Source organism: Ovis aries, chromosome 13, assembly GCF_016772045.2.
Source record: "Ovis aries strain OAR_USU_Benz2616 breed Rambouillet chromosome 13, ARS-UI_Ramb_v3.0, whole genome shotgun sequence".
Classification (NCBI taxonomy): domain Eukaryota; kingdom Metazoa; phylum Chordata; class Mammalia; order Artiodactyla; family Bovidae; genus Ovis; species Ovis aries.
The window spans coordinates 70,945,819-70,971,570 of NC_056066.1; the positions used below are offsets into that span (position 1 = coordinate 70,945,819).

General features: G+C 45.3%; 1 protein-coding gene across 1 annotated transcript in view; it reads right to left on the minus strand.

The window, feature by feature from the left end:
- The window catches only part of PTPRT (protein tyrosine phosphatase receptor type T), a 1,166,895-nt gene that overhangs the window by 276,855 nt on the left and 864,288 nt on the right, over positions 1 to 25,752 (minus strand). Inside the window, exons 10-11 of the mRNA XM_042230145.2 lie at positions 20,974 to 21,175; positions 19,498 to 19,600 (exon numbers count right to left, since the gene is read on the minus strand). Of these exons, the coding sequence (XP_042086079.1) occupies positions 19,498 to 19,600; positions 20,974 to 21,175 (305 nt within the window). The remainder of the gene's footprint in view (positions 1 to 19,497; positions 19,601 to 20,973; positions 21,176 to 25,752) is intronic.

The window sequence follows — 25,752 nt, forward strand, 5'->3', positions numbered from 1 at the left end:
CAATAGATAAGTCCATAAAGCTCTTAGGGATCTTAATTTTTTAATAACATAAAGGGATCTTGAAGCTAAAAAGATTGAGAATCTCTGATCTAATCACGCATTATAAAAAAATTAAAAATAGAAGTGCTCTCAAGATCCTCAAGGGTTTCTCAATCTCAGCACTATTTGAATTTTAGCCAGATGACCTCTGTTGTAGGGGCTGTCCTGCACACTGTAGGATATTTAGCATCTGAGGCTCTTTTCACTAACTAACTAGAAGCCCGTAGCAGACCCCAGTTCCAAGCTGTAACAGCCAAAGGTATCTCCAGACACTGGCTCTGGGGGCATACTAACTCTGGTTGAGAACCACTATCACTTCTGTAGGTAAATGGGAAAAGAATGTTAAAAAGTTAACTCATGAAAAAGAAATGTAAACAGTATAAGCCATGTGAAAAATTCTGCCTTGCCAGAATACTAAGAAATTCAAATCAAAATGATAATATGTCCCCATTTAAAACCCACTGAATTATAAAAGTAAACATAATTATAATATGCCATCTTGGTGACGTTATGGTAGAACTGGTAGGATTGTATACTTCCAGAAGCACTATAAATTGATTCACCAAATTGGGGAAATAATTTGGCAATGGCTTTCAAGATTTATAAACACTTTTATGACCTGGAAGTAGAAAGAGTATAGATTCTAAAAATCTGCATCAGATTTGAATTTTGGATCTGAATCTTACCAGTTGTATGACCTCCCTTTAAATATTTAAATGATATTGGAAATCCAAAGACAGTAATAATGTTCCATAAATGACTACTGTGAGAACTGGATTAGATAATAATGTAAGTGAACTTCTAGTTAAAATGGAAGATTTAAGACACTCCATTTACCTCCTCTCTCTCCTAAGAGCCCACTAACATGACAGTAAAAGATGAAAAAGCATATAAATCCACAAGGAACTAAAGAACAGGAGAGGGGCTATTAGTGGATGAGAGTTTTCACAAAAATTTTGGAAGACTGATAAAGGTCACGAGAGAAGTATCTGTTGTGGCAGCGTATGGAAAGTCAAATTATAAAGAGATGTGAATAAAAACGGAGGTGATTTGTCCAGTGGATCTCAAGTGAGATTCCAGTTTTGCAACAAAACAGGGAGCGTGTGAAACTGAAATGTGGGGCTGAAAACAAGGGTGTTGATCAAGAGTCTATGCCTGAAACCATAAAACCCTGGGACATGGGCCTCTATATGTCTAACTCCTACCCCTCTGGAAGGAGACAGGAGGCTTCAGCTCTGGCGAGTTTGAAAGCCTTCACCTCCCAAAGCATCACTTCCATTCAACTTCTACAACACCTTACTTTTAAACATTGATTACCAAGACTCACCAACTAGGTGAGAAATGTCCCAACATGAATGAGAGTAGTCAGTTCAAATCAGGAAAAAATGACTCCAGAGGAAACAGAGATAATATAGGAGTCAATAAAACCTTTATCACTCTCCAAATCAAAACATCATCCTCGGAAAAGAAATGATTGCTTCCATAAGCAAGAATTGCTGCTATGAGAGAGAAAAATTAAAAAAATCAGACAACAGTAAATAGCTCTTCAAAGGAAAAATCATGATTGCTGAAATTTTAAACAAGTGCTAAACAAAGCTGGCATATAATAAAATGACTACCACCACCACCAATAACAACAACAAAACAACAAGAAAATCAAAGAAAAAAGAGTAATAATAAATCTGAAATGGTAGAGCTCTGTGAAAGAAAACGTATTAATAGAATAATAAAGCTACTGCTTGTGCAAAATAGAATACTAGTACCTTCTATAATGAATTTTTTTTAAAGTGTACAAAATAGGAAGAGTGATGAGAGGTAGTATAGCATAATGGTTAAGAGTCAGGCTTTGCAGTTAGAGGTCATGTTCAAATCCCAAATTAGCAACTTCCTAGCTGGATGACCTTGGAAAGTGACTTAATCTTTCAGTGCTTCAGTTTCCCATCTTAAAACAGGGATACTATATGTTGTTACCTCATAGAGTTTTGATTAGAATTAACTGAGTTGATCTAGGTAAAGGACTTAAAATAGTGCTGAGTACATAGTAAGCTTGTAGTTAATTATATAATACTATAATAAAAATTGTATATCACTTGGCACTGAAGCCTGTTTTTAGAATGATAAAATTAGCTACTGTGTATTTATTTAACTAAAACCGAGAGTCTAACTACATTGGGAAGCTGGATGATTCAAGACAGCCAAATTCTCTTCTATAATAGTGGGAAGTAAATAGATAATGTCTGTAATCAATAACTTTAGAATAGCACATTATATAGTGACATTGCCAATTCCCAGAAGAAATAGCAAAGAATTAAAATGCAGTTGCCTATGGGGCACACGACTAGGGGGTTGAAAAATGTGGAGCAGAGAATGGTTTGATTATTTGATTTTCCAGCTATGTGTGCTTGTTACTTTGAGGTTTTTTAATTAAAGAATGAAAAAGGTTAATATATATGAATTGGCTGTCAGTGCCTGGCATATAAGTGTAGGCACTCAATACATTTTAGTTCCATTTTATTTATTTCAGTAATTCCACTCCTGGGGATTTTTTTTCCTATTTAAAGATACAATACCAGAAGAAAAGCATGAATAAATATATTTATTGCTGAGTTATTTATAACAACAAATAACTAGAAATGACCAAATTTTCAACTGTATGGGCATGGTTAAGAATTGTGCAAAAACCTGATAGAGTGCTGTAAACCAGGAACATAAGTTTATTGTTTCAGACGGCTGTGGATTGGTTAAAACCTATGACAGTGCAAACACACACACACACACACACACACACACACACACACACACAGAATAGGTCTCTGACCTATTCTGTTTAGACTAGAAAACAGAAGCCTGAGAAAACAGGCTTCTATGTCTGGACAGAGGAGATGGAGATAGAGCGTATCTTACTCATCGGCTCCCCAAAGTAACTAATAGGGGGCTCACAGCTGTTTGGGTCATTATGCAAGGAGAGTTCCTGCCAGAATTCAAGGGGTATCTTTTTGAGCTGTGGCCTTTCATACTTAGAATTCACATCACTGTTCAGGAAGAATGCATCCTAACAATCTATGCCATTAATAGCAATTTTTACAAATATTGACTTGACCAAAAACTTTTTTGGGGGGTTTTCTGTAACATTTTATGGAAAAGCTCGTTAACTTTTTGGCCAACCCAATACTTAGGAGCCCCTTCCTCGTCCTCTTACAGTCAGACTCAACATTAGCAAAGTCTTGGCTCACCTAGAAGCCATTCTCAGGCGCAGTTCTGCCTCCAGCTCTATAGTGTTTAGAAAACGCGTTGATCAGTAAAGATATGAATGGAAACTATGTCACAACAATGAAAAAAAAATGGACAATGATGCATCTGACTCTCCATCAGAACTTATAGGCAAGGCCTCCAGCTCTCAAAGATAATATGAGCTGGACAAGCCAGCTTCTCTGGATCTCAATTTTCTCATCTGTGAAAGAAGGAGCATTTTTTTTTTTTTCCTACTCCAGTGTGATGTTAAGAATATAAAATGAAATAATGCTTGGGAAGCCACCAATCACAGCTTCTGATCCAGAGAAGGAGCCCAAGAAAGCTCAGCTGGATGTGACTTTGGCCATCTGGGCCCAATTCAGAATTGTGCTCCCCCGACTCTAGCATCTATCAGAATCTTCTGGAGGTCTTGTTAAAACACAGCCATCTGGGCTCCATCCACAGAGCTCCTAACTCAATAGATTGGGGGCGGGGCCTAGTGTTTGCACTTCTAACAAATTCCCAGATATTACCATTGGCCCAGACCAAATTTTAAGAATCACTGTCTTGCAGGCACAAAAATTACTAAACCTAACTGGGATGATAGTTGAGGCTTTGGAAAGGGAAAAGCAGGTGGAAAATTTTTCTAGGGGCTCCTCATCAGTCCTTGGCTCAATGTCCACAAGGTGCACCTGGCTCATGGCCTTCACTAGTTCCACCCCCTTCCCAAGCTCCCTTTCAACCCTCTCCCCCTGAACCAAGCCTCCTCTGTCAACCTTCTGAACGGAAAAATCAACCTTATCCCATCTGTCTGCAGCCTACGTGCTGATGCAAGAGGCTACCTGTTTAGGTTCCAAGAAATTACACATTCGTTATGGAGGAAATTAACACCTCAAAGCAAACTATAATTAGGAATTCTTCAATTCAGTTTATGCTTTTTCAATTAGGCACTCTATAATTTTAATCATGGGAGCATTAACATGTTTCTGTAATTTATATACCTGTGGTATAATTAAGCCTGGGAAACACATTGCTCTAAACCTGAATCAAAGTGATTGTTTCCCTTCACACTTGTGGGATTACAGGTCCCTGATGGAGAGATGGTGGCAGTTTCAAAGGAGCCATTTGCGAGTGGCAGAGGCCACTGAGAAAACTCCTGGCTTTGGAAATGTGAAGGCTGTTGTAGACCATGTGATGCCTTTCAAACATCTGGCTCATGTGTGGACATCTGCATCCCAAAGCTTCGACTCCTATTGTGACTTTCAAAACAGTCCCCCCACTGGAAACTGCATTGGACAACTATTCTTGGAAACTAATTTCAATTAAGCAGGAACAGGGTGTCCTGGCAGGGGAGACATTATCTGAGAGTCGTGGGAAGCAGATGGCTTTGAATTGAAGAAACTGAATAGGCTGAAACTTAGCCTGGATGGGGACCAAACTCTTTTTTTTTTTTTCCCCCTCTCTGATTCTTACCTCTTTCCCTAACTCTGCTCCTCTCTCATAACTGCAGCTCTGCCTTTTAGCTACAAAGCGGGGCCTAGATTCTATGTGCAAGGTAGTTCTCTTGGGATTCTGAGCAGTTCTGCAAATTCAAGGAATTCAGAAGCACACTGAAAAGTTTTTGTGCTTATTCAGACTGAACCTCTGAACTTTCTGAAGGTTAAAAACCTTCATTTTTTTTCCTCTTCTTCTTGCTCTCCCCACAATAGCAAATTCAGATTTGCTGACTGCAATAAAAGGAAAAAGAACATAATCAAAACTGGCCCGGGGGGACAATGCATACAGATTCCAACCCAGCTGAGGGACGCGTCCGTACTGCTGCAGCATTTTGGCATTCAATATATTTTGTCTGATCTAAGAAAATATGGAACTTTTTATAGAGTGAAAGTTGGAAATGGATTTGTTTCTCCCAGGCTGCTCTAGCCTTCTGAGAAAGAATACAGATTTGTTCTGATACTGATGCTCAGTCTTACCCAACAACCATTTTCTACCTAAGCCCCAATGTCTGTACACAAGTGATACATTCAGATATGCTATCAGCATGCAACAACACAACATGTATTTCAGACACCAGTCATTGTCATCATCATAAGAAAACAGGGGTGTGTTTTGAGCCCCCGGTGGACAGGGATTGAGAAGTAAGCCGGTAGAAATCCTAGTTCAGCTCTCATAAGCAAAAACTGATTATGTTCATGCTGAAACATACACCAAAAGGGACATAAGTGTTCCAAAAGCTGTAAAACCCACAGGGGCAACTCTATAGTAAAATGCAAAACAACTGCTTCTTTGTATTATCACAATGAACAAATACTGGTACCAGAGGAGAAAGTATTCGGTTTCCTGTACAGTCCCTTTTCTCCATACCCGGGGCTACCTAGAGGCTAAACCGATGGTACTCAAGTTGTGGTTCACGACCAGCAGAATCATCATCACTGGGGAGCTTGTTCTCAGGTCTAATTTAATTACCACTAGGGATGGGCAAAAGGGGAAGGGAAAGTCGCTCAGTCGTGTCCGACTCTTTGCGACCCCATGGACTGTAGCCTACCAGGCTTCTCAGTCCATGGGATTTTCCAGGCAAGAGTACTGGACTGGGTTGCCATTTCCTTCTCCAGGGGATCTTCCAGACCCAGGGATCAAACCCAGGTCTCCCGCATTGTAGGCAGACGCTTTTACCTACTGAGCCACTAGGGATGGGCAAGGATCTTAATATTTACCAGCTCTCCAGGTGAGTCTTCTAGTCAATAAAGTTTGAAAACTCTGGGCTTAAACCATTCCCCAGACTTTATTCCCAGGCAAGAGTGATGCAGTGGAATTTGGGAAGTCCAGTTTAATAGATCAGGGTCATAAGTAAGCCCAGTCAAAGGTCCCCTCTGGCTTTTGGGGAGACATATTTTCTGCCTTCTAAGCCCCCATTCTATTTTGTATTTCTTATGACAGGATTCCTGGCCTTTACCAATGGTCTCAAATACCTACATTAATATAATAGTCTGTCTGAAACCAAATATGGGCCCTGACCTATTTTTACCAGCTCTCCCAGAGTCTACAGCAATGCAGTCAAAGAGAATTTTTCTGTGATGATGGAAATGCTGCTCAATACGATAGCTGCTAGCCACATCTGGCTACTAAGGACTTGAAATGAGGATAGTACAACTAACTGAAGTTTTAATTTACTTTGAACTAATTTAAATTTCAATAGCCTCATGGAGCTTTGGCTATGGTGCTGGGCTGGGTAGGTCGGAACCCTGGCCCTTGATTCCTCCTTGTGCTACTGCTACTCCCTGCTCTGGCCAAGAATATTTACTTAATACATTTATAACCTTTATAAATTGCTTAGTGAGCCTACACCCAAGTGGAAATGCACTCAACAGCAAACCCCCAGCAGCCAGGCAAGGAAAGGATGGGCTGCACTGTGAAAGGGGATAAGTACAAATTTCTTCTACCTCATGGTGGAGACTCTAACCTTTAAATAGTTCCGGTCCTACTAAAAAGCCAGGGCTTTCAGGATCACCCCTCTTACTGCTGCCAAGAGGAGGCAACTCTGAGCAGCTGCAGGCAGCAGGACAAATACTGAGCAGAAAGCTTTGGGGATGAGAGAAAACCTCCTTGGATTCTAACATGGCACAGATCCACACACTAGCTCAGAAGAGCATCAGGGGATGGGACTATAGAGAGGCACCTGATGGAGGCTGACTTGAAAGTCTGACCTTTGGGTGACTGCAGGTAGAGAAACTGATAGCCATCACTCATCAGCTGTGCAAGGTCTGAGACAAATCGGTGGTGCCAACTGTCACAGGGGACCAGGACAGTGAGAAGTGAAGGTCAGCAGAAAACAGGCTGGAGGACAAGTGAGACCCAGGAGAAGGCAGCATGCAGAGTCACTTCTGCTCTTAGGAAGGGTCTCACCAGTTCCCCTGGGTGGGAGGTTTAGCGTCATAAAAACTGTATCTACTTAGATAGCTGTGCCCTCCATAGCCCGATCTCTCTGTTCTCGAAAATACTCGGCTTCACCTTGAATCCATTACCATCTATCTAATTCGACTACCAATGGTCAGACTCAAAGCCACTTCATCCCGCAGCAGGGTTCCATTATTGAAACTTTAATTATCTTATTCTCTAAATATCAATTCTTTAAAAAAAATTATTGGAGTCTAGTTGATTTACTATGTTGTGTTAGTTTCAGGTGTACAGCAAGGTGAAATTGTTGTCGTTCAGTCATATCTGACTCTTTGAGACCCCAAGGACTGCAGCACACCAGGCTTCCCTGTTCTTCACCATCTCTTGGAGCTTGCGCAAACTCACGTCCATTGACTCAGTGATGAATCTGTTATATATATCCATATATCCACTCTTTTTTAGAATCTTTTCCCATCTAGGCCATTATAGAGTGTTGAGTAGAGTTTTCCTACTCCACACAGTAGGTCCTTATTAGTTACCTATTTTACATATAGCAGTGCATATCAGTTCAGTTCAGTTCAGTTCAGTTGCTCAGTCGTGTCCGACTCTTTGCGACCCTATGAATCACAGCACTCCAGGCCTCCTTGTCCATCACCATCTCCTGGAGTTCACTGAGACCCACGTCCATCGAGTCCGTGATGCCATCCAGCCATCTCATCCTCTGTCGTCCCCTTCTCCTCCTGCCCCCAATCCCTCCCAGCGTCACAGTCTTTTCCAATGAGTCAACTCTTCTCATGAGGTGGCCAAAGTACTGGAGTTTCAGCTTTAGCATCATTCCTTCCAAAGAAATCCCAGGGCTGATCTCCTTCAGAATGGACTGGTTGGATCTCCTTGCAGTCCAAGGGACTCTCAAGAGTCTTCTCCAACACCACAGTTCAAACGCATCAATTCTTTGGCACTCAGCCTTCTTCACAGTCCAACTCTCACATCCAATCATGACCACTGGAAAAACCATAGCCTTGACTAGACGGACCTTAGTCAGCAAAGTAATGTCTCTGCTTTTGAATATGCTATCTAGGTTGGTCATAACTTTTCTTCCAAAGAGTAAGCGCCTTTTAATTTCATGGCTGCAGTCACCATCTGCAGTGATTTTTGGAGCCCCCAAAAATAAAGTCTGACACTGTTTCCACTGTTTCCCCATCTATTTCCCATGTATATGTCAATCTAAATATCACTTCTTGTCTTTCCAGCCTCTCCCAGCTTTGGACCCTCTGCACAGATTCTCAATAGTATTGAGGTCATCTGGCAGTCAGTACTTTCATTATTTGCACATCTACCTGCATAGGCATTTTTAATCAAGCCTGTACCATATGGTCCACTTTTAAGCACTTTTGTTGATATCATCATCTTCCTTTTCCCATGGTCCTGGGTCAAGCTATGCGTCTTTCTTCTTTTTCTACTGTAAAAACTGACTAGACCTCTTAGAGTAGGGGTCCCCAATCTCCACGATCTAATGTCTGATGATCTGAAATGGAACTGATAAACCAATAACAGAAATAAAGTGCACAGTAACTGTAATGCACATGACATTCACATCATCCCCAAACCATCCCACCTTACTGGTCCATGGAAAAACTGTCTTCCATGAAGCCAGTTCCTGGTGCCAAAATGACTGGAAACCTCTGTGACTTAGAGAAAATCAAATCATAAAATGTCAATCGTCTCTTTTCTTTAAATCAGTCTTCCTTTGGCTTTCATGTTTTAACTCTGCTCTGGGTTTTCTTCTACGTGTTTGACCAGTCCTTCACCATCTCCAGGGTGGTACCTGGTGAGTTTCACAGAGTTCTGTCTTGTTCCTCATTTCTTACAGTCTACAGTCTCCCTAGATAAGCTCTCCACTCCTCCCATGCTTTAAATATCACCTGGATGTTAATGATTCCCAAATCTAAGCCCCCTGCTCCGAGGCCTCTCCAGCACTCCAGTTCTGGGGGAATTTAAATAGTGCCTGTGGTAGGAGGTGAATATGACAACCACACTCTCCTTTCCCTCACGCCAGTAACAGTCTCTGCTTCCATCTCTCCAGATGGCAGACGGTCCAAAATAGAACACTCCTTCGTGCTTCATGTTCCAGCAACTGCTCCTGCTCCATTTAAAATATTCCTCCTAAAACACCTGTCTTCCCTCTTTGGTTTGAGCCTGAGGAAATTGATCCAGAACCCTGTAACACCAGAGCCAATTCATTCTTGGTAAGCTGGGTCATTCGGGGGTTGGGAGGTGGGTAGGGGAAGGTGGGCAAGGGAGGAGCTGATCAAAGAAGAGCTGCGATGCAATCAGGACGCACTAAGGTGAATGCAAACCCACCTCAGCTATTCGAGTTGCACCTTTTTGTCCCTTTTGTTTTCCTGGATGACTGTTCTGAGTGCAGCTCCGGGTTACACTCAGAGCCTCCTTGGTGGTTTCACTAGTAGTTGTCACAAGTCTATTTAATCACAGTTCCATGTTCCATTAGCCGTCATATTCAGAGTGTGGGACAGCCCCATCGGAAATAGCCCTGCAGCAGCATTTATCTCATTTTTCCTTATTTCTGGCCGTTGCTTCTTGTATGTGGCTCCTGCTCTTTCCCAATCTGGTGTGATGAAATCCCAGCAGGCTGTGAGACTTGACAACAAGTGGTATTATGTGCAGAACTCAATCTCACAGCTTTGTGGGGGAATGCTTCTTTCCCATCCCCCCACATCATACGTAGCACTCCTCATCTCCAGGCCCTGGCAGAGGCGGCCCAGAGAGCAGGGAGCTCAGTGAAGCAGAAGATGTTTAGAGAAAGAGCGTCTAAATGTAACTGTGGTTTCTCATCTCTACCAACGTGGACAGGGACTCGTGAAGTCCTCAGGCTGCCCCATGTTAACAAATCCTCCAAATTTTCATTTCCCCTCCCTAATAGGATGCCATCGCATGCTGCTATCTGAGAATCAGATGGTAATGAGGCCAGTGTTGCTCACTGCAGCTCCATAGACTGGCAAAACCCTCCTGTGGTTGCTTCATGTGATCCCACTCTGGGCTTCACAGTTTTTAAAGGAATCCTAGAGGAAATTTGGCAGTTGTTTCCTTTACTTCTCAATAAATCACCTTCTTTCTTTAAAAGCTGACTGGAACTCCTGTTCGCCCTGTAGCTCATCAGTGTGTACTTCAGAATCTCTGGTCTTAAGTAGCTGTACCTGTCAAAGGCAGCTGGATTATGGGTTCTCAGCAGGCAGCGGAGAGAACTTCAATGACCTTAGAAGTCATTGGCCACATTACACTGTCTCCCAGCATCCAGTGTGTCATACTTCTGACCCTCCAAGCTAGAGCCCTACCCTCTGGGCACTATGCCTCAAGTAGCCCAGGAAAGTGAGCCAGAAGTTCCCCAATTGGTCCAGGTCCCTCCAAGGTTGCCTGGACCATGCCTCAGGCCCCAGCCTGTCCTTGCCCAAGTGGTTTCTGACTCCCCCATTCAGGCCCCTCACAGATCTTTCCCTCCCTCTGCGTTCCTCGGCTCAGAGAATGGCACCGTGATGCATCCATTTAACCAGTCCAGAGACCTGGGAGCCATCCTGGACAGTGTCTTTTTCTTCATACCCATCCCCTGCCCCAGAGAGAAGTCATCGCCAAGGCTCGCCCATTCTACCTCCTCAACAACTGCATCTCCGTCACCTTTGTTTTTATTTCTTTGGCTGCATTGGCTCTTTGTAGTTGCAGTGCATGGGCTTCTCACTGAGGTGGCTTCTCTTGTTACCGAGCTCTAAGGAGCACAGAACTTCAGAAGTTGTAGCTTGAGGCATCAGTAGCATTAAATCACTTGCATTCCTGAGCTGAACCTGCTTGCTCAGACTATACCAGATCCATGGGACTCTGGAGAAGGAACTGTGGCATTTTGCCACATTTGGATGTCAACGAAAGGGTGGGTGTTGATGCTGGAGATGGGATCCTATAACTCTGCATGAACTATCCACCTCAGTCGGCTGAAATCAGAGGTGGGATGGTGAGGTGACATGGACCCTGTAAGACTCAGCTACAGCTGATAGTCTGTTGTGGGTGTCAGTGGCACTGTTCAGAGTTGTATCTGGGCTTAGGATGTCAGCAGTTGGTGGGCCTGTTTTGCTCATTTCTGGGTCTCTGGTGCTCAGCACAGGGTCTGGCATGTGGTTTTTTGCTGAAATTCAAAGTAGACGATTATTGCTTAATTAGTTGATGAATTGATAAGCAGATGAGTTAACAGATAAACCCCATTCATCTCCCAGGATCTGGTCTCATCTCTCCTGCATGGTTTTTGACTCCGTGTCCCCATTCTGATCCTAGTATTTATAAGGTCTCTGCTCATGCTTCCCTGGTGGCTCAGATGGTAAAGACTCTGCCTGCAATGAGGGAGACATGGGTTTGATCCCTGGGTTGGAAAGATCCCCTGGAGAAGGAAATGGCAAGAATACTCCAGTACTTTTGCCTGGAGAATTCCACGGACAGAGAAGGCCGGTGGCTACAGTCCATGGGTTTGAAAAATGTCAAGACACAGCTGAGTGACTAGCACTTATACTTTTCAGGTCAGGGGCCCCTACACCCCTTCCTGAGAGAGCTGTGGATCTGTTCGCTTTGATTTCACAACACTGAGTGGTATCACCTCCAAGTTGAGGGCACTGCTCTTGGCCCTTGTTTTGCTGGCCCTTCAGTAGTTGAGATCTCCTAGCCCTGTCTGATTGATTTGGTGTTTCTGAAAGGCGCTCAAAACTGAGAATCCATTTTTGAGAATCATTTTGAGGATTTTGTGACACCTTTGGAGACCACTGCACGCTCCCTGACATGTCACAGGCCCACCAGCACAAGCCTGCAGTGAATCTGATACAGTGTTAGAGGGCATCCAGCAAACAGGTATCAACTGTAGCAGGGCTCAGAGAATAATCCTGCCATGGCCGACCCAGGGTAGGCAGCCACCACTTGTCTCAATAGCCGGGTCAACCCCAGGAGCAAACTGAACAACTACCAATGGCACTTTATGCACTTTAGCTTATTTGACCTTTAAAACAATCTGTGATATGGGTATTTTCATTTTACCTACAAGCAGCTTGAATCAGAAAAATTCAGAATCTGACCCTAAGCCATGAAATAAGTCAATCGCATGAGGGGATCTGATTCCAGGAGCTTCTGCTGCACCAGTGTCTCCATCTGGGATGTCAGCTGTGGTAGGGAGATCTCAGGGTTGAGCCTGTGGGACCCAGTTTCTGCCCCCAAAGAGGTCACAGGCTGGTAGAGACTGAAAATGCAAGTCCTTGACTGAGGAGGGGCCAGGCAGCATGTGAACCCAAGGTGGGGCTGGTACATCCCACCGCAGGACGCAAGATGGTCCTGGATGCGGCAGACTTGACCTGGGTGTTGGGGAGGTGGAGGATGCCGTGATCCGCAGAGACAATGGAACAGACAAGAGCTTGACTGCTTAGAGAAGGACAAAAACTTGAGCATCTTCCTGCCAGTGTTCCCCATATCCTTTAGCCAAAGTCTAAACCCCAAACGAAGGCCTTACCTGGCTCTTGCCCACTTCTTTGCCTCATTCTCCATCTCTGTGCGCTGGCCCAACGTTCCCTGAACTTAACGTGCATCTGCTCTAACTCAGCTCCTATACACACCATTCCTCCTGAGTCAAATTCCCCCTCATCTGGCAGTTCTCAGGCAACACAGCCTCCAAGAAGCCTTCCTCTCAACTGAGCTCACGGAGCCCATGATGGAAGGCTCTGCTCTGAACTCTCATGGAAACCGCTGACCAGATACACAGGCTCATCTGCATTCTTTTTCTCTGTGTCTTCCCTATAGAGCGGCACGTCCAAATGGCAGCGTGTATGACTCTTTAATTCAAATAAAATTAAAAAAAAATCAGTTCCTTGGTTTCACTAGTCCTATTTCAAGTGCCTAATAGTCACTTGTAGCTAGTGGTGTCCATCAGACAGTAAGCACAGGGCATCTGGGTCACCGCAGGCAGCTGTACTGGACTGTGCCCTCGCACACAAGCAGACAGGTAAAAGCAGGGCCTGTGAAGCGCGTCTCTACCGTCCCAGTACCCTGCCTCTGCCAGCTACCATCCGAGCTGCTGAATTTAACCTTCTTTTCTTTTTTTTCCTGTCTTTATCCACACCCCACCCTCCCAACCCTTTCTCCCTCTCTCTCTTTTTTTGGAGTACCTACTAAAGGAAGACCCTGTTCCAGGAAGGGATCTATTAGTGTCAAACTTCTTGGCTTCCTGGAGCTCACAGTCAAGTGAGGGGCCTATAAGAAAGAAAACCAAATAAAATATACAAACAAATGTATAACATAATTAAAAGCTCATGAAAGAATAATGAAGGAAGCATACATGGCATGGTTGAGTAAAGCCCATTAAAGGGACAGGGTAAGAGGAAACAGAGCCAGACAAGAAGGTTAGAAACAGATTTGAATGGGTCTTGAATTCTGTACTAAGAAGCTTGAACTTAATGTGGTAGGAAGCCAGTGACCCATTTAAGACTTTTAAGCAGGAAATTTGTGCTTTCTAAAGGACCAGTTCAGAAATCCTGCAGGGGATGGACTGAAGAAAGAGGAACTTATGACAGGCAGACCAGAAAGCCGCCCTGGCAGGTCAGAAGAGCAGGGTGGACAGTGGCAGAGGGAGGAGAAAGAGCTAATCCCGAAGCTGATTCCTGGCAGGCCAGTGGCTAAGACTCCACGCTTCCACTGCAGTGGGTGTGTGGGTTTGATCCCCGGTCAGGGAAGTTCCAAAAAAAGCTGATGCAGAAGCTGAGTGGGTGGGTCCCAGGGAATGACGGGACAGGAAGGAGATAGTGTAGGGTGAGAGTGTGGAGGACAGCTCTCAGGAAGCCAGCTGGGGATCCAGAGGAGGGTCTGCTCCAGAACCAGGGGCTCAGCCCTGGGCATCCCTTCCGGGACTGCATTATGGGTGATTAATTCACGGCCAAGTTACTTTCTCATGAAGGTTACTACAGATACATCAGCATGACAGGCGGGGCGTGAGGGAAGAAGGCTCGGCGTGTGTGAGCTGGAACTGAATATTAGATTCTAGTCACTATTTGATTGATCTTTTAAGCAATTCTGGGATTCTGTCACTTAAAAACCAATAAATCTTTGAAGGCCTGGGGAAAGCAATGCAAAAGCAATAAATCTCCATTGCAGAGTGTTAGAAAAATAGGCCAAGGCTGCCAAGGTGGTTTGGCTGGAGCGATGAGGGTGCGGGAGCCCCAGCGGCAATCCTTCCTTTCCCGATCAGCGTCCCCTACCCTGCCACGCTCAGTCCTACCAGACAGAGTCAGAGCCGTGTGGCTTCACGCATGGGGCAGCAGGTATTTCACTAGGGGCTGGAGTTTGGCTCAGCCAGGATCAAAGCATCAGTGGCAGGAGGAGGAAGAACAGCCTACCTGGGGGTCGCCTGGAAGCTTAGGCTCAGGTATGAGTCTGCTGGAGAACAGGAAGGTTCTCCAGAGTCATGCCGGGCTTCATCAATTACAGGTTGGGCCCACACAATCAGAACTGTCTTGTCCACCCCTCACTCCCTAGTTGGTGGAGGTTCACTCCACAGCAAGCCCACCAGAAGGTCACCCTGTCATCAACTGACATCCCAGCTAGGGGGAACTCAGAACTTCCTGGTGGAGCAATGAACTCAGAGGCAGGAAGCTAGGTCCATGACCTTGGGCCAGTCACTTAATATCTTAGTCTTTAGCTTCTCCTCTGAAATGGAAATGGCATTTCGCACACAGCTTACTCACTGGCTAAGTGACAATCAGATGCTACGACAGAGTTACAGGCACTATTCGCTATTAATATAAAACACGATTCTGGGCATCCTTGACCCAGTGCATCTAGAGAGCTCTTTGTGTCCAGGGGTCACAGATTGCCTTGGCTGTTTTCTCAAGGCTCCTGCTTCTCCTAGCCTGCAGGACTCCATGCTGGTCCACTTCCTGGTTTGCGCTCATCTCTCCAGCCTGACTACTCCTTCTCTCAACCAATATAGTCACTGTCCCTACTGGCTTCATGTTATCTTGCTTTGCTGGTTTCATTATTCTGTTTCCTTTCTTCCTTAATGCACCCCCCTCCCTGCCCCATTCACATGCATATTCAACGGATGGTAAGACTCAAGCTATAACAAACCTAGACAGTGTATTAAAAAGTTGAGATATCACTTTGCTGACAAAGGTCCATCTAGTCAGTGCTATGGTTTTTCCAGTAGTCATGTACAGATATGAGAGCTGGGCCATAAAGAAGGCTGAGTGCCAAAGAACTGATGCCTTTGAATTGTGGTTCGAGAGGAGAATCTTGAAAGCCCCTTGGACAGCAAGGAGATCAAACCAGTCCATCTTAAAGGAAATCAGTCCTGAATATTCACTGGAAGGACTGATGCTGAAGCTGTAGCTCCATTACTTTGGCCACCTGATGTGAAGAACTGACTAATTGGGAAAAGACCCTGATGCTGGGAGAAATTGAGGGTGGGAGGAGAAGGGAGTGACAGGAGATGAGATGGTTGGATGGCATCACTGACTCAATGGACATGAGTTTGAGCAAACTCTCGGAGATGGTGAAGGACCGGGAAGCCTGGTGTGCTGCAGTCCATGGGGTCACAAGAGTCAGACATGACTTAGTGACTGAACAGCAACAAAGACTCTAGAGGACAGGCATGTGTCTGTCTTGTTTCCTGCTATATCTTCAGGGCTTAGCTCAGTTCCTGCTCAAAAAATATTTGTTAAATGATTTAATGGTCGACCGCCTCCCACAGGGGCATTCTAGTACCGAGTTCACGGTGACACAGGATTAAGGTGGTTGACTTTATGTGATATTGCTTCTGCTATCACATGGTTGTCCTGAAAGCCTTGCTGGCTGGCACTGATTAGTCTCTTCCCTTCTTGGCAAATGCCCAAGCAAGAGTCTGAAAATAATTCCAGAAAATGAGTGTTGGGCCACCCTCAGTAATCTAGAGCTTAAGAAGAAAAGCAGCCAGACTTTTCCAGACAACAGGCATTGCCCTCTGAGCAGTGACATTTATTTTAATTTTTTTTCCCAATGGAAATGTCACCAAAATATATCACGTATGACTTTTCTCCTAGGGAGGTGGTATGGCTAGACTGATGTGAGTACTGGCTTAGGGGTGGCTGAATTGGGTTTAAAGTCTGCCTGCACCACTTAGGTGTTTCACGGCTGGGTCCATGCACTTAGTTTCTGTGTATCTCAGTTTCCATATCTGCAAAATGGGGAAGCTACAACTGCAATGCTGTGAGGAGGCAGACAGTTTATCTATAGAGATAGGCACACAGCCAGTGGGTGCTCATCAAATGGAAGCTAGCCAGCTCTTTCAACTTGAAAATGTGGGCTCCCAAGGGCTTCCCTAGTAGCTCAATGGTAAAGATCTGCCTGCAAAATAGGAGACGTGAGATGTGGGTTCAATCTCTGGGTTGCAAAGATCCCCTGGAGATCGCAAAGATACTAGAACCTTCTCTAGTATGCTTGCCTGGAGAATCCCATGGACAGAAGAGCCTGGCAGGCTATGGTCCATAAGGGTGCAAACAGCTGGACGCGACTGAAGTGACTTAGCACATATGGGACCTAATGGTCCCACATTAGGGATCAATGAACCAATGAGGTTCACCCTAATTTATTGGATGAACCAGTTTAGTAAGACTGAAAAGCAGAGACATTACTTTGCCAACAAAGGTCCGTCTAGTCAAGGCTATGGTTTTTCCAGTGGTCATGTATGGATGTGAGAGTTTGACTGTGAAGAAAGCTGAGCACCAAAGAATTGATGCTTTTGAACTGTGGTGTTGGAGAAGACTCGAGAGTCCCTTGGACTGCAAGGAGATCCAACCAGTCCATTTAAAGGAGATCAGTCCTGAGTGTTCTTTGGAAGGAATGATGCGAAAGCTGAAACTCCAGTACTTTGGCCACCTCATGCGAAGAGTTGACACATTGGAAAAGACTCTGATGCTGGGAGGGATTGGGGGCAGGAGGAGAAGGGGACGACAGAGGATGAGATGGCTGGATGGCATCACTGACTCGATGGCCGTGAGTCTGAGTGAACTCTGGGAGTTGGTGATGGACAGGGAGGCCTGGTGTGCTGCGATTCATGGGGTCGCAAAGAGTCAGACACGACTGAGCAACTGAGCTAAAGTTTAATAATATCTCAGTGCATGAAAGTGAAAGTATTAGTCCCTCTGTCATGTCCGACTCTTTGCAACCCCATGGACTGAAGCCCACCAGGCTCCTCTGTCTATGGAATTCTCCAGGTAAGAATACTGGAGTGGGTTGCCATTTCCTTCTCCAAGAGATATTCCTGACCCAGGGATCGAACCCAGGTCTCCTGCATTGCAGATGGATTTGTTACCATCTGAGCCACCAGGGAAGTCCAATCTTAGTGCATAGAGGAAAAATAATCACAATGTTGTTTGAGAATAACAGGAAGAAACATAGCAGTTCAGTAATCTACAGTAACAGTACGGTAATTCTTATCTGATGTTAAAAAGCCACCATCTGCTCTGGTTCATCACAGCTAGGATAGTCCTGGAACAACTGATGTGTGGAATATAAGGCAAAAATTATACTCTCACAAATGCTACACATACCTGTTTGATGGCCTGAAGACCCACCTCACTTAGCATAGACACTGTTCAAAGTCCACAGAACAGGCAGAAAATTCAAATTGCTGGCAACTGATTCTATTTGCTCCACTGTCCATAATTTCTGGAACAGGACTAGGGAGGAAAACAGGTAACTAGACCATCTCAATAGCCTCCTTCTTGGCTGATCTCCCAGTCTCCGGTATCACAAAAGAGGCTCTGCATGTGGCTATTCAGTGGCTTTCCAGTGCCCCCTCTATTAGCTCCCAACTCCTGCCTTGACCTTTATGCTACAGCAAATATAACTGCTCCTGGTAGCTCCCCATGACATCAGGCTCCCTCTTGACTCCATGCCTTCACTCATGTTGGACCATCTTACTGCTCTTAAATCTCATACAACATTTAAGATATATCTCTTAAAGTTCTAATCCTTTGGCCACCTGACACAAAGAGCCGACTCATTGGAAAAGACTCTGATGCTGGGAAAGATTGAGGGCAGGAGGAGAAGGGGACAACAGAGGATGAGGTGGTTGGGTGGCATCACTGACTCAACGGACATGAGTCTGAGCAAACTCTGGGAGAAAGTGCAGGAAAGGAAGGCCTAGCATGCTGCAGTCCACGGGGTCACAAAGAATCTGACATGACTTAGTGACTGAACAACAAAGATACATCTCACTGTCACCTGCTCTGGGACTTCTGTCCCCTGAGCTCCTATGTGCATCCCCACAAGCATGAATTGTACTGTAACTAAGTTTTCATGTTTCTGGCTCCCCAACTAGAGTCCAGCTTTCTTTAGAGCATGAGTCATTTGCAGCTAGTTCACAGGCGTGCTCCAAGCACTTAAACAGTGCCTGGCACTGGGTGAGAGCTCAAGAAATGTTCATCGAATGAAGGAATCAACAAATTGCTTTTATCCCCTGTACTCTGCTCCATTCCTGGCATATAAAATACTCCATGCATGCTTGTTGAACTGAACTGAGCCAACTTGAAAGCTGTTCCACCAAACACACTGCTTGGCTTCAAGGGTCTGTAGTCCCTTGAGCTCTGAGCAAAAGCTAGTAACATCTTATGGAAAACCCAGATGAACTTTCTGGCCACCACAATACAAAGGGCAGCTTATTTAAAAGAGGTGCCCACCCTCCTGACAGCCGGAGGCCCATGGACTTGCTTGGGTACAGAGATGCCTTCACTGCTTGTGCTATAGATACACTTGGGACTCCAGCCTCTTATTAACACACCTGTAGTATGACTCTGACTTCAAGGCCCCTGTGGAACACCAAGGCCATAAATGGGACTAGTGCAGAGGTCGTGTCTTCTCTGAAATTTCTGAGCGGGTCGTTTTGATCATTTGGTGCATCCGTCTCCATGTCCGTTAATGGCAGATGGGCGAGTAAAGGTGATCTTGCCGGGATACTGTGTTCCCGGGGCCTCCGGCCTGACTAAATAAATTTACCATAGGCTTGTTCCAGAAAGTTCTCTCCCAGCCCTCTTCAGATCCCCACCCACACCTTCCCACTAAGCCAGTCCCAGTACTCCATGGTGGGGAGAGAGGGCTCCTGGCTCAGTGGCCCTCTGAACTGGGCTTGAAGCTGCTGATCCTTTTCCTCCAGGAAGCTTTGCTCCTGGGCAGTCTTGCCCACAGGCATTGCCAGTGGCATGTTCAGCTGGAGGTGCGCGTGGTGAAGAGAAAGAAAATGGAAAACGTCAGCCTAAGACCCCTCCTCACCTGACAGGGGCTCCCCGAGACTGAGCAGGCTTCAGCATCACCGTGATGGTCGTGTCTGTTTCATTCAGTGGGGTGTCTGTGTCGTATTCGGGCATTGACGGAGCTGGACAGAGAACAGAGAGAAGGGAGCTGAGCACAGGTCCCAGCCGCACCCCACCATCACCTCCCACAAGACACCCAGGTTGCCTAGGAGGGAGCTATCTGGGGAAGCATTGGATGAGTCACATGGCACCCGAGGCTTTCAGCAAAGAAGACCCTGACTTTCAACCTTCCTGTAGGTTCCTTCAGGATGCAGAAGAGTCTGGAGAGGGGAACAATGATATGGCTGGTAGCCCTCATGGATCAAAAAGTTCCACACCATATAGACAGATAAATGCAGGAAATATAAGTACTTAAAGGTGTGAATGTAGAGTCAACCTTAAACACATTTAAAATGCAAATACAATTTAAAAATTAAAAGAAATAAAATGCAAATACAAATTACAGCAGTGATGAACTTTGCTCTGATCTTTTTTTTTTTTTTTTCCCTTCATGAGACCCTCTCTTTTGATAGGAGCATCACTAAACCTAATCCCCTGAGAAGGTAATTTAGCCATTTGTACTAAGAGCTATTAATCTTACATCCCTTTTAATTCAGTATTTCAATTTCTGGAATTTAATCCTAAATTCATAATCCAAGCCAAGAAATCAAACTTTATTCGGTAACATGTTCATTGAAGCATTATTTTATTAAAAACATGGAGGCGCCAAATACAGCCAACCACAGGGGAATGTTTAATTAAATTACGTCCATCCACTTGACAGAACATTGTAATGAAAGCAGTATAACAACATGGAAGAAGCTCATGGTTTAAGGGTATGCGGAAATATTAAGCTACAAAAACTACCAGGGGTCTGTATCTATGCAAAATATGTATGGATGCAGACCAGAATTGCATGGGCATGCTGAAATAATGTAAACTGTAGACACGCATCTGAGATAATTCTGCTCTGAAGCTGTCTGGTGGGGGAGAGGGTCTTACAGCTGATGGCAGGTGACATCTTGGGTTGCTCTGGCTCTGGTCATTCACTTATTTTTTCATTCACTCATTCACTGGAGGTTACATGAGAACCTGTGCTGTGCCCTGCACTGCCAAAAGGAATACTCTTGAAAATGAATCACATTTTTACAAATGAAATCGTATGGGGGAAATGTACTATTTGATGCCACTGTGTGCTAGGTAAACTATTTAGTAAATCACTCAGCATTCCCTCTGGTCCAGTGTAACTGATGTGTGTTTCATATTTTAGGAAGCTCCTGGATTAGGTTTTCTTCGTGAGATGACGGTAGTGACACACACGGGACTGCACTGTCCTTGTTGCTCCAAGATCACAGGGTCACGGTCGGCTCCGCCCTTCTCCACTCCCAGGTATATTAGGAGTGGATAAAAACCAACACCATCACCTTTCTTCCTCTCCCCTTTCTAGGTCAGATACCTGAAATTTTGGTGGCAATCCTGGTGGTGACGGGCGGTCCAAAGCCCTTCGCAGTGCTGGCCTTGATGGTGAAGGAGTAGGTGGTTCCAGGGTACAGACCCACAAAGAGGTGGTGGGTTTCATTCCGAAGCTTAAACACTTTGCCCCTCTGGCTGGAGAGGTCAGCACTCGGGTCCAGTGAGCCCACGGCCTTGTAGTTGATCTGTGCAAGAAGCCAGCAAACAAACCAATCAGTGCTTTGCCCAGGAAGCTGAGTGGAGCTCACCTGGAGGAGCATAAGGGGAGGAAAGCAGAAGGCAGGCGAGCATGCTCACGAGTTCGGCCATTACCATCCACCTTACAGATGATCCCAGCCTCCAAGTACTCACTGTCCGTGCTCTGGAGTATTGCTGTCTAGTAGAAATAGAGTTTAATCCACATACATAACTCTCAACTTTCTAACGGTCACACTTATTACAGAAAAAATAAAGAAGTAAGACCATAAAGTAAAATTAATTTTCATAATCTATTTGGTTGAACTCAGTAGATGTAAAATATTATTATTTAAACCTGCAATCAACATAAAAATTTAATGAAATATGTTCTACTCTACTATTCATACTAGGTCTTAGAAATCGAGTGTATATTTTACCCTATGGCACATCTCCACTTGAACTAGCCACATTTCAAAAGTGTGGTGACCCTGTGTTGCTTGGGGCCATCACTCTGGACAATGTGGCTGCAGTGAAAGTTGCTTGGTCATGTCCGACTTTTTGCAACCCCATGGACTATAAAGTCCATGGAATTCTCCAGGCCAGAATACTGGAGTGAGTTGCCTTTCCCTTCTCCAGGGGATCTTCCCAACCCGGGGATCAAATCCAGGTCTCCTGCATTGCAGGCGGATTCTTTACCAGCTGAGCCACAAGGGAAAGCCCGTGTGGCTGTAGAGCAGTGTTCACGTAGAGTGTCCTGATAAGAATTATCTGGAAGGCTAGTTAAAAATGCATGACGCAGCCCCTGCTCCACAAGGTGCTGGCTGGTGTCTCATGTATTATCTCATTTGTTTTCCCTGAAAACCTTGGGGGTATCAAGATATCCATTCTCATTTTAATGATGGAGACACTGAGGCTCCAATGGGAGCAATCTGCATTAAATCGGTGCCTTTTGAAGTATCTATGATGAAGACCCAGTTCTGTTTCCTCATCCACTGCAGACCCACAATGATTCAAAGACCACATCACACATGACTCATCACGTGAGTTCTACAGCACGTGCAAGGAGACACATCCATTGACCACACATGCAATTGTCAAAGCCCTAAAAAGTTTCCCGGTGCTCCCTCTCAGCTTCTGCATATTATGCTGCTGTGAAAGTAACAAAACAGTTGGTATTGCCTTACTAGACCCCAGGGATCACACTCTAAGTATCTTATTTCTAAATTTCACAGCTGTTAAAGCAGCAAACTTTTGGTTTACTTGGGGGTGTGGGGGACTGTGGGTGTGTGTGATCAGCCGTGTCCGACTCTTTGTGACCCAATGGACTAAAGCCCACCAGGCTCCTCTGTCCACGGGATTCTTCAGTCAAGAACACTGGAGTGGGTTGCCATGCCCTCCTCCAGGGGATCTTTCTGACCCAGGGATCAGACCCAGGTCTCCTGCATTACAGGCAGATTTTTTACTATCTGGGTCACCAGGGAAGCTCAGGTTTATCTAGTTTGTTCTATTAAAAAGTGTTTTACTGGAGCATAATTTATATTCAGAAAACTAGACAGCTAGATGAAGTTTTACTAACTGGACAGGACCATGTAACCAGCAACTAATCAAGAGACACATTACCAGACCCGAGGTTTTCCCCTCACATCTCCTTTCTGATCCCCCCTCCCCTGCAAGAATACCCTCTACCCTGACTTCTAACAGCACAGACTAACTCTGGCTGGCTTTGAACTTTATACAAATGGAATTGTACAGGCTGTACTTTTCAGTGTCCGCTTCTTTTGCTCAACATCATGTGTGTGAGATTCACGAGGCTATCCCATGTGGCCAGAGATCGGGCCTTGTCGAGGTTATCCCGTGTCCTATCTCTGACCAAAGATAAACCCAGGTTTGTTGGACTCTGAAACCTGTGTTCTTTATTTCAAACCACACTTGCCGGCCTGAAAACGAATTTAAGTAACCAAAGAATACGTTCATTCTGTTCACTCACTCTCTCACTTGCTCTGTGACAACTAGTCCCCGCACACTCCCGTATGCTAGGACGTGCACTCTGTGTGGCCAGGCCCTAGCAAATGAATGCAATGAACACTGGTCAGGCCCTGTCCTCAGGGTCTTCTGTTCCAGAATGAGGTAAGTTAACAACACAGCCACCTTGCACCACTGTCTTCCCTCAGGAATGTATCATGCTTGTCAGGAAGGCCAAAGCCAGGCAGAAAAGGGAATATACCAACTTTGCTTCAAAAATAAGCAGCTGGGACTTCTATGGTGGTCCAGGGCTTAACACCCCATGCTTCTAATACAGAGGGCCCAGGTTTGAACCCTGGTCAGGGACCTAGATCCCACAGACTCCAACTAAGAGTTCAGCTGCTACTAAAGATCCTACATGTTGCAACCAAGACTCAGTGCAGCCAAATAAATAAATAGTTAAAAGAAATTAGTAGTTGGCTCTTTCTGGTTAGGGCACCAACCATTCTGGAGAAAGAGGTAATCTCTCTCTCTGCTATGAAGCAGCAGCCATGTGGCAACTGATGTCACAGGTTGAGGAGAGAGGCCAGACTTTGCCTGGAGTGCAGTGAGTCCAGGAGGAGCCGTGCACAGAACTGAAGGATTTGGGCACTTTGCAAGCAGAGCTGGCAGGGCACCCCTCCCTCAGGTCCCGGGGGCCCGTGGTCACAGCATTCCCTCTGATAACTCCACCCACTTCAGCCCTTCCCAGAAGCAAGCCAGGTAATTTACACCCCCAGAGACTGGACTGATGGAAGTTGAAACATACATTCCTCTCCTCTCTCAGTATGGCTCCTCTCTCGCCATACTGTTGCTGCACCCCTGGGGATTTCCCTGAGGGATGTCACTCCATGTGCCTCCATAGGTAGCTGGCTGGAAAACACACCCATCCTTGGCTACCTTCCTCTTCCTTCCCCACTTCCTAGTGTTTCCCAAAGTCCTCAATAATCTGTTCATGCTCAAATCCTTGTCTCAGGCTCTGCTCCTGAGAAATGTCAAACTAAGACAAAGTGCTCAGGGCGGCCTCTTAAGGGGAAAACTGAACTATCAATAGTACCTGGGGATGATAGAGTCAGAGCAGAGAAAGGAGCATTCTAGGTTCTAGGCAGAGCAAACTAAGTGGGCCAAGACCTGGGGTGGGAGAAGGCTTGGGAGAATGGACAAAAATCCTGTGTTGACTGGAGAGCTGTGTGCAGCTGGAATCCATTTTTTCCTGGTGGAAGAAGGAGGCAGATGTTTGAATAGTTTTGCCTGTGGCTGTGAACCCCGGGGTGCTGGAGCATCCTGTTGAAATTCCGCCCCCATCCCCTGCCTGGGCTGGTGGCAACTACATTGATATACAGACACTGGGTGGTAAAACTCATGCCTTATTTACTAGCCAATTCCTTTCCTGCACTCCAAATTCAATCCAAAAGCGACTCAATTTCCGCCAGGCTGTCAATATAATATACCGTGCTCGCCTGCTCTCCTCACCTTTCCTGGTATTACAGGATCCTCACTTACTTGTAATGAAACACTATGAATAAATCAATGTATGTTAATATAGCGTGTCTTCAATTTTTTATGAAGGGTTTCGCCAAATCTAATTCCCTCTGCTTTGTCAGAACCGGTCTTTGAAAAATTTAACTTGCAAGTTTTACGAAGTTAGTGGGGGATCAGGCTGGGGAGGGAAAGGAGGAAGGTGAGATAAATTGAATGGGATGGAGCTGGGACTGTAAAATGCATCCAGCAATGTGACTCCTCATTTGGAGGCAGAGGGAGAGGAAGATTTGTTAGAATAGCAAACATAAAAGAAGGAAGTGGTGGGGAAAGAGGGCTGAGCTACATGTCAGCCCTGGGCTCCGGGGGCGGGGTTCTGGCTGCAACAAAGTGCTCTGGACCACCCTAGTCTCTCTCGTCTGGGTGCTCTCAGTGGGATGCCCGATAGAAGCTGGAGTGAGAACTTTCCAATGAGAATTCAATCACATCACCCCTTAGAACAGCGGTCCCCAGTCTTTTTGGCTCCAGTCACCGGTTTTGTGGAAGACAATTTTTCCACACACTGGGTATAGGGGGTGGAATGGTTTCTGGACAATTCAAGGGCATCACATTTATTGTGCACTTTCCTGATGGCTCAGACGGTAAAGAATCTGCCTGAAATGTGGGAGACCCGGGTTCAATCCCTGGGTCAGGAAGATCCCCTGGAGAAAGAAATGGCAACCCACTCCAGTATTCTTGCCTGGAGAATCCTATGGACAGAGGAGCCTGGCAGGCTACAGTCCAAGGGGTTGCAAACAGTCGGACACGACTGAGCGACTAACACTTTCACTTATTTCTATTGCACAATAAATGTAATATGCTTGAATCATCCTTTTTCACTGGGCTTCCCTTGTAGTGAAGACAGTAAAGAATCTGCCTGCAATGCAGGAGACCTGGGTTCGATCCCTGGAGTAGGGAATGGCTACCCATTCCAGTGTTCTTGCCTGAAGAATTCCATGGACAGAAGGCACCTGGCAGGCTACAGTCCATGGGGTCGCAAGCAGTTGGACACCACTGAGTGACTCACTTACACTTATTTCTATTATTATTGTATCAGCTCCACTTC